Source organism: Apium graveolens, unplaced genomic scaffold (genome assembly GCF_009905375.1).
Source record: "Apium graveolens cultivar Ventura unplaced genomic scaffold, ASM990537v1 ctg6624, whole genome shotgun sequence".
In the NCBI taxonomy this organism is placed as follows: Eukaryota; Viridiplantae; Streptophyta; class Magnoliopsida; order Apiales; family Apiaceae; genus Apium; species Apium graveolens.
In genome coordinates, this window is record NW_027419643.1 from 13,541 (window position 1) to 22,069 (window position 8,529).

Consider the following 8,529-nt stretch of genomic DNA (forward strand, 5'->3'; position numbering starts at 1 on the left):
TGTTTCGGACCCATCGCATATAATTAATTATGAACCAATAGAAATTCAGGAAAATATGCAGTATGAAGAACAACCTGTTGAAATAGTCGATCGTCGTGAGCAAAAATTGAGAAATAAGGTTATATCTCTCGTGAAGGTGATTTGGCAAAATTACGAGATAGAGGAAGCAACTTGGGAACCCGAAGAGATGATGAGAGCAAATTATCCCCACTTATTTGATAAGACATGTACAAATTAACTTTTAAATTTCGAGGACAAAATTCTGTTAAGGGGGGAAGAATATAATATCCCTAGTCATTTTGATTATATAATATAGTAAAGTGCTCTTATTACATGATTCGAGTTGTTTGAATAATAAATAATACTTAGTTGATATATAGCATGTAATTTTATTATAATTTTGATTATTGGTTCGCTTCTTTAGATCCAAGCTCCCATAAAATTTAACTATAACTCAAACCCGAAATTAATCGAGGGCCAAAGAAAAGGAACGAAAGGAAGAGAAACGCGAAAAGACTAAGAGGAATGAGAAGATGGTTGGGCTCCCAAGAAAGAGAAGAAAATTTTGAACTAATTCAACGAGCCAACATGTATTAGCCCCAAGCTTAGCATATTATGTAAAACTAATATGTTATGTAAAACTAATATGTGCATATATAGAGAAATGAAGGACCTCCACTTTAATCCCCTCGATGTGGGACAAGTGAATTTAGTTGAAAAAAACAACAAGTGTTCCAAGTGCACTAGTTGTGATCCTAAAGAGATCCAACACCTGCTTATATAGAAAATGTTAGCCAACTAGTTTCACCCCATTTCGATGTGGCACTAAATAACATCATGTTTTAAACATAACATATTTTAGTGCCTTGTGTGTTTCTTGCATTCTAAAAATTTTAAACTGATTTTCCTTGCATTAGTAATGCTCCAAATATTTTATTTTTTTAATATTATTTCGGTTGTGGAGCCCAAATAAAAGTGGATGTGATCTCATTACTTAGAACCCAAGCCCCTTAAATAGAATGGAGTGGTGGTTCATTTCAAAACTCCCTCGATGTGGGATAAATTTGAACTTGTCTATAAGAGTTCGGAACTCTTAACTCAAAACCACACCATTGTGTGGGTTATATAAAGTTCAAGCAAGTCTTAAAAATATAATCTAGTCAATGTGGGACTAAATTGGACTAGTTAACTAGTTTAGATCAAACTCTAAATCTAGTTATCTTGATAAAAATAATTTTAACTTATTTAAGGACTTTGACTTAATGAATCCAAAATGATATCTATTGAGAACTTGTTAAAAATATTACTTGCAACTCTATCTTTTATATAGAAAAAGAGTATAGCCTTGTGTCTATTCATTATCGCTGTGGGAACCAAAAATGTTAAGACTTAACTAAAAATTTATGTTGCCCAAGTCTTGGTTTTATTAGTGATGGAAGTGAGTCTCTTCAAACCATAAGCAATGTGGGACTTGGGATGTAATAGCAAAAAAGGTTGTCAAGTCCCATATTGAGGAGAGAATAGAAGTTAAACTAGAATAAATTTGGAAGTCTATAGAATACTTGTTGTAAAGGCGTAAGTGACCTTGTATGCATCACACCTTGAGAGCTGTGAGTTTACTTTGTGCATGGGGTTGCCTTGTGACTTTTCTTGAGAAATGAAAATTTCATTTTTAACCCTAACTCTAAGAGAGTGCTTGTGTGTTCCTTAAAAATAATATAAATAAATAGGATCCTAGTTATTTAAGACATTTTTGGGTAGGACAACTCCAACAACAATCCGTATTTTGGTTCCTTAATATAATAATAATTTCAAATCTTATTCATATTTTTAAAATAAGAGAGAGAAAAAGATGTGAGAGAATGAGGGTGAAAAATGAGGAAAATGAATATTTAATTAATGAAAATAAGATAAGGAATGATTATGCATTCTTCATCTTTAAGGAAGCAAAAGTGGATCTTAAGCTTTTAGAGAATTACTAGGATTCTGTTGAAGTGCCAATTTTGATTCAATCCTTAAAATTTTAGGCTAGGATCCATTATAAGTAAGCCGTTGGAGTTGCTCTAAATTGGTAAGTCTTTTTATGCCCTCATCTATTACTATTATTATTATTATTAAAATTATAATTTACTTGGTAGGATTTAGATTTGAGCTTAATAAATAAAAATATGTTATTGAGAATTGTGAATGACATTATTAGGGTACTAAGTTGAGAATAAAGGGACTTGAGACTCGAAAAAGAAATTGAATTATAAGTTGTATTAAACCGATTTAAGGTAAGTATATACTGTACTAAATCACTATTTATGTTTTGATCTTTAAATATTGCTTGATTTGATTGATGATTCACGGATAAAAAATGAGTATTCTTGCACTGATACTTGATGAACTGATGATGATGCTTCCTTGTCGGAAGTAAGCTAAACCAATCATTTGGCTGACCGGGATCCCAACTTGATAAACTTGATGAATTGATGAACTTATCATGCTTGAATACTCCGTTTTAATCTTGTGAGAACTATTATATTATGATGAACACTTGATGATCATGATAAGCTTTTGATGATTCTCTTGTTTAAAATTGTTTTATTTGATGATTTAAAACTCTGGTTTCTAGATAAAACTCAGTTGAAATGTATGATATATGCTTACCGAGCTTTATGAGCTCACTCTTTTATGTCGCTAACTCTCACAAGAAAGAGTTTTAGAGAAGTATGTTCAGCAAAGGATAAAAATATGATGAACTAAGGTTTTAGTGGATGGCGAGAAGCATATAGTATTATAATGAATAAAGTTTATATAATAGACTTGTGTTTGTATTTGATTAGGATTTGATGCATCGTAAACTTTTGTTGTAGACTGAAATTATTGTATAAATCTTATATTATTAATTATTTTATGTTTACGTAAGCATATATTGAGTTTGTAGTTTGTTGGCGTCCCCGGGTCGGGTTCCTGAGGCTACCCGAGATCGGGGTCATCACACTACGAGGCAGAGATTATGGTTGCAACTGCAGCAGCTTGTCAAGCCATTTGGATTCGAAATGTTTTAAATCAGATAATAGATGAGCAAGTTGATCTAGTGGTGTTTTTCATTGATAATAAATCTGTACTGGATTTGGCTAAAAATCCTATCTTTCATGGAAGGAGCAAGCAAATCCACGTGCGTTATCATTTCATTAGGGAATTTGTGGAACGGGGGGAAATTATTCTGAATCACATAAGCAGTGAGTGTCAAAAGGCAGATATCTTAACCAAGGAAATGACTACACTCAAATTTGAAAAGATGAGAAGGTTGCTGGGAATTGAGAATCTATGTGGAAAACTCTAAGATTAAGGGGGGATATGTTGGTTTAATCTTAAGTTGGTTTTGTTTTATTCATTTAAATAAAGTCATTGTCTCTGTTGAAGTAGTAGTCGAGCTAGCAAGTTTGTAGGAAGTTGAATTAGTATAGTGTTAGTTGAGTCTGTATAGGACGTGTGTGAGTACATGTCCTGGTTTTTAGCTTTTCTGTTTCTGTAGTCTACTATAACTTTCTGTTATTGAATAAACAAGTAATGCTTCTTGCAACCAAACTTCCTTGTGTTTGTTTACATCATTGTAATTAATAAGAATTCACATTTATATTGAATCTATTAACAATATAAATGTGCTAGCTAAGTACTTCAAAACTTACTACATAATACTTAAACCTACTCTTTCTGTAAAATGTACTTGATATAAATCGTGCTTCGTGCGGTAAAACTTAGCGCATAGTACTAAAACATACTCCACCCTTCAAATAAAAATGAAAGAAATCATTTATTCGCGATATTGTATTACAGTGCAATTTATATAACAATAAATATTTCCTGACAAAAAAAATATAAAATTTAGTCTTCTTTAATTCAAATTATATCCCTAATTATAGTTTTCTAAAAAAAATACTATATCCGTGTCTAAATCCATTCTGCAAAGTAGTGAAACGTCTTTAAATAAATACATAGATATACTCGAGATGGCTGATGTTAATATATTTTTCTGTATTTACTGGAAAGTTCTTATATGGTACATTAAGAAAATCAACCTATACCAAGCTAATTCATGAATGGTAGTGCTGCAATTTCAATACACGACCACCAAAACGGACGAATACATTAATTAAGCAGCATCATTTCATAAAAATGAATGTTTAAATAAACATTCAATTCATTTCATTCATAGTTATGAAAATGACGTGATAGCCTACATATAACACTGCAAACGGATGACTAGTTTTGGGTCTAATACATACTCTTTACCCGACTCTATATCTAGGCCCAGTACCAAACTTTGACTCGAATATTACAAGGTCTGTCTGTGACAATATTGTGTTATAAAACCTGTTTATGGTGTAATTTTGAATAATATTTCTAATTCTAAATGTACGATTGGAAAATAAATATGCAACTAAATTGTATAGAAAAGAGACTTTAGTAATAAATGTACGATATTCAACTAGTCATGTTTGCAAATTGCCTTGAATATTTTAAAAATAAAAAAAGAATAAAATTGTAGTCTCAACATTTATTAGTTAAAATTTAAATACACTGACTAAAAGTATATGCTTGATGGCTAAGGTTTTCAGTGATTAGTATATATGTTTCATAACATTCATCTTATAATAGTTATTATGATTAATACAATAAGTAATCATTTCTTTTGGAAATAGTGTTATATACTACCGGGCCTTCATTTTAACGTTCGTATAGGACACTACTGACGAGCCTGAAAAGGACGCGCCTGAAGTTGACCCCTCAATTCTTCTCCAATCTATTCCTCCAACAGGTGAATCTTAGGGCACTTCCTGATCTATCATTATGTTTAAACTGCATTTGAACTAAGTTTCTTAATACGTTGAAGAGCCAGCACTCTTTTGATGCTATGCAAGGTTGTAGGACTATATTCCGTTTTGCTACTCTTTTATTTAAGATTTCATTTATCTTTATTTCTCTCAACAAGTAGATCTTCTGCAAAAAGTTTTCTAAGTACCAAATTGATGCGCGCCCTGATGGGTGAGACACGCCTTAAAAAAATCCGAAAACTAATTGACATAATTGCCTAAAATATGCAAATAATTAAATAATTATAATTAACAACACATTAACACATGCACAATTTTTATAAACATTAAAATTTACACAAAATGTGTTTAACTGATTAATTTTAAAAAAAATAACTACACATATGCAACACAATAAGATCTTTATGTCCGTTAGTTTTGTCCCCATATCCTAAAAATAATTATGTAATTTACCTGTTCTAATGGTCTAAATAGTAAAATTCTGAATTTATCTATCATTTCTAATTAATTAATTAATTAAGTATAATTAATAAAAGCCTCAAACTACATGCACAATTATAATTAAACAATACTTACCCCAAGAATATTTGAAACAATTTAATCATAAAAATTAAAAGAGTACAATGGAGTAATATAATATACTCCATAAACCAAAACACAAGTTTTTAATAACAAAAATATGGTTCATAGCTCCATAAGCAAAAAAAACATTTAACAAGAACAACTATTTTAAGATGTCATGACGCTATTCCACCTATTCCAGCATGTGCCGCAATACTTCATTGCCTTGGAATTGATCCACCAGCAGCAATAAGTTCGTTGTGTAACTACAATTTTCAAACAAATGATTATATTACAATCCCTTCTACAAAATATGCTTTCATCTTATAAGAACATGTAATGTAGGTATTTATGGGCACCAAATTTACTCTAGATTAAAAGTACCTTGAGCAAGGTCTCAAGCTTGTTCTTCACAAAAAAATATTCTGTGTGCATTTTTTGTACCGAATCGAAACATCTGCAAATATAAAGTTTTAGTTAGTTAATAACAATAAACTTACACCACTAATGAAAATATACCCTTCACAATAAAATTACCCTTGAATATTTTGTTGATTGTAGTGCTCAAGGAGAACAATACATGCCTCGTGAAGTCTGTGGGCTCCAATGCTGACAAAAAATATTAACAACATAATGTATTGGTTAAACAAAAACCAATGATTTTTGATAAGTTATAATTATCCCTTTCTTTTAAATCTTTTAACCATGACAACTAAAAATTTGGCTTATTCAGTTTTGAACTATTTTATCCCACAAGTGGTGGCTATTGACTAGCATTCACATGCTTATAGTTGTGTTGCTTATAATAAAGTAACTAGTGCTTAGAATAAAAATTGATAAGGGCTCGCAATAGATGTAAGTTTGTAAACATCTTATAATAATTAAATTATTTAAAATGAAATCTCTGCTAATTATATTTAAACATATATGAGGCACCGTAACAAATGTTTAACAAGCATATGAATCGTGACTGATTAAACTTTCATATTATAGTAAGGACATGCTTGTGGTAATAATTATAGTTGAACCACAAATGAATTGAGTAAGAAGTTACACTAGATGTGAAAAACATTAAAACACCAAAACTAGGACCGAGTAGAGAAGTTTTAGGTGGAAAATGGCTTCCCACCACATATATACATGGTATAATGACTTTACACATATGCATTAATAAAATTAATTTACCTCGATGTGGAACCTTTGAGGGAAAATATGAGGATTTCAACTTTTTTCCAATCAATGAGCTGTTGGTGCCTAGAAATAAAGGTACATAGGAATAGGAATAAAGTATGGTTTATTATATTAATCAATAGCAACAATACGACCAAAAATGTCCACACACAACAAAGTCGAATTAATCTTACAAAGCTGTTGTAATATTAAGAACAGTTCTCTCAAAATTGATGAAGAAGTTCGACACAGTTTCAACCACAAAATTTGGGTTGCTAAGATCGTCTTGAAGCTTTTGAAGGTTTTTGAACTGATCGTCCAGATATGCCTAATTTTTTCGTAATTAACAAAAAACATCATCAATGGGTAAACATAAACAATAAACAATACACACACAAATTCAACAATAGAAATGCACATAAGCACATCTTGCTGAGTTTCAAGTAAAACACAAACACAAAATAATAAAAAACATATAAGAACATTTTATATGTAAGCATATCATTACACACACAAGAGAAAAGAAAAAAAATACCTCATTATACAAATAGGTAGTATAGTCAAGTATTTGTCTTTGTAATTGAACAATAGTACTGACATTAGCCATTTCTAGTATTCAAATAAAATGTTGAGAGTTCTGCGCGAAGTAGTTTCTATAAGTTATTGGAAATTTAAATTGTAAGAGATGTTGCCTCTGATTTTATGCTTGTGCTTGTTGTTTCACCTAGGAGATATGGCCATCTACTTACCTAGAAGAAGTAGTCGGGCCCACGGTAGACTTTTTATACTTTAAACTAAAGATGTTACTTCTGACTTGTGTTTGGTTGTTTTACGTTGGACATGTAGCCATCTACCTACCTAAAATAGGTAGGCCCACCCACGTTAGACTTTTTATGTTTAAAACATTTAATGTCATAAATAAATGTTAGCTGTGATAAAAAAGGGCAATTAATGTGATGGAAAATTTTAGTTAAAATGCTCTTATAGATATAATAAAAACAAAAATTACAGATGAGAAATTTTGGCTGATTCTGATCATTTTGAACTAAAAGAAAACTTTTGGGTGGTTCAAATGTAGACGATAAAAACAAAAACTACTCATTACCTAAAGAATTTATTTTGTTTTAATTTTTTTTATTTTCCCTTGAATATTTATTAGGGAGTACTCAATTTAATTGTATGTGATAACTTCTTCCTATTTATCAAATTTAAGTTTAGGAAAAAATTTGATAAATTAATGACAGATTTTAATTTCAATCCATAAAAATGAGATAGTAGATGTTAAATTTGTAGAATATAAGAACATATTTAATGTATATATATTTATAAGCACGTGTAATAAACACACAATAAACAATTATTTTGGAAGAACTAGGAAGACATTTTGTTATTAAGTCTCAGAGAAATAAAAAATAACTTTCAGGTCTAATATATAGACTATTAAAGATAATGGCTACAAATAAGCAACCTTCCCCGGGAAAAACTTAAACACTCGCATCACCCCATGACTCTCTTAAAATAGCTCAACTAAAATAAATGAAGTCTAAACTACATGACTAACTAGGTGACTAACTAGGTGACTAAATATTAGCCTAAATAATTACAACATGGAGTAAACATATAATTTAGATTAAAATCCCAACAATCTCCCCCTTAATCTAAATTTTTCTTGACAAATACTAGCAGCCCGTATGGCTTTTAACCTAACCTGTGTGGCTTTCAACTTTTCTGCTCATTTGGCACTTCAATATAGCCTGTCTGGCCTTTTCTTTTCCCATCTGACATGTCTTGTTTACCCGTATGGCATTTCTTATTTTCCCGTCTGGCATGCTACTTCTGTCTATAACAAAGCTGGTTCATCATCATCCATGTGTGTGAGGTTCACTTCTTGTTTCCATTCCTTGTCTTGTCTTTGTTTATAACATTCTACAGCGTAGTGGCCAAAGATGTTACAGTTATAGCATTTTGTTTTGCT

The 8,529-nt window shown here is 30.8% G+C and overlaps 1 protein-coding gene across 1 annotated transcript; it reads right to left on the reverse strand.

The window, feature by feature from the left end:
- Positions 1 to 5,602: 5,602 nt before the first annotated feature.
- LOC141703416 (histidine-containing phosphotransfer protein 1-like) lies at positions 5,603 to 7,161 on the reverse strand. Its single transcript, XM_074506954.1, has 6 exons — positions 7,090 to 7,161; positions 6,749 to 6,882; positions 6,570 to 6,638; positions 5,922 to 5,993; positions 5,769 to 5,841; positions 5,603 to 5,650 (listed from the first exon to the last, which is right to left on the reverse strand). The coding sequence occupies exons 1-6, from the start codon at positions 7,159 to 7,161 to the stop codon at positions 5,603 to 5,605; spliced, it is 468 nt and encodes a 155-aa protein (XP_074363055.1).
- Between the last annotated feature and the right edge of the window lie 1,368 nt (positions 7,162 to 8,529).

Excerpts from the sequence above, each read along its gene's own strand:
- LOC141703416 (XM_074506954.1), bottom strand. The coding sequence starts at position 7,161 with ATGGCTAATGTCAGTACTATTGTTCAATTACAAAGACAAATACTTGAC. Across the intron at positions 5,994-6,569 it reads CTCAAAGGTTCCACATCGAG|CATTGGAGCCCACAGACTTC; the intron begins GTAAATTAATTT and ends ATTTTTTGTCAG. Across the intron at positions 5,842-5,921 it reads AATCAACAAAATATTCAAGG|ATGTTTCGATTCGGTACAAA; the intron begins GTAATTTTATTG and ends TTATATTTGCAG.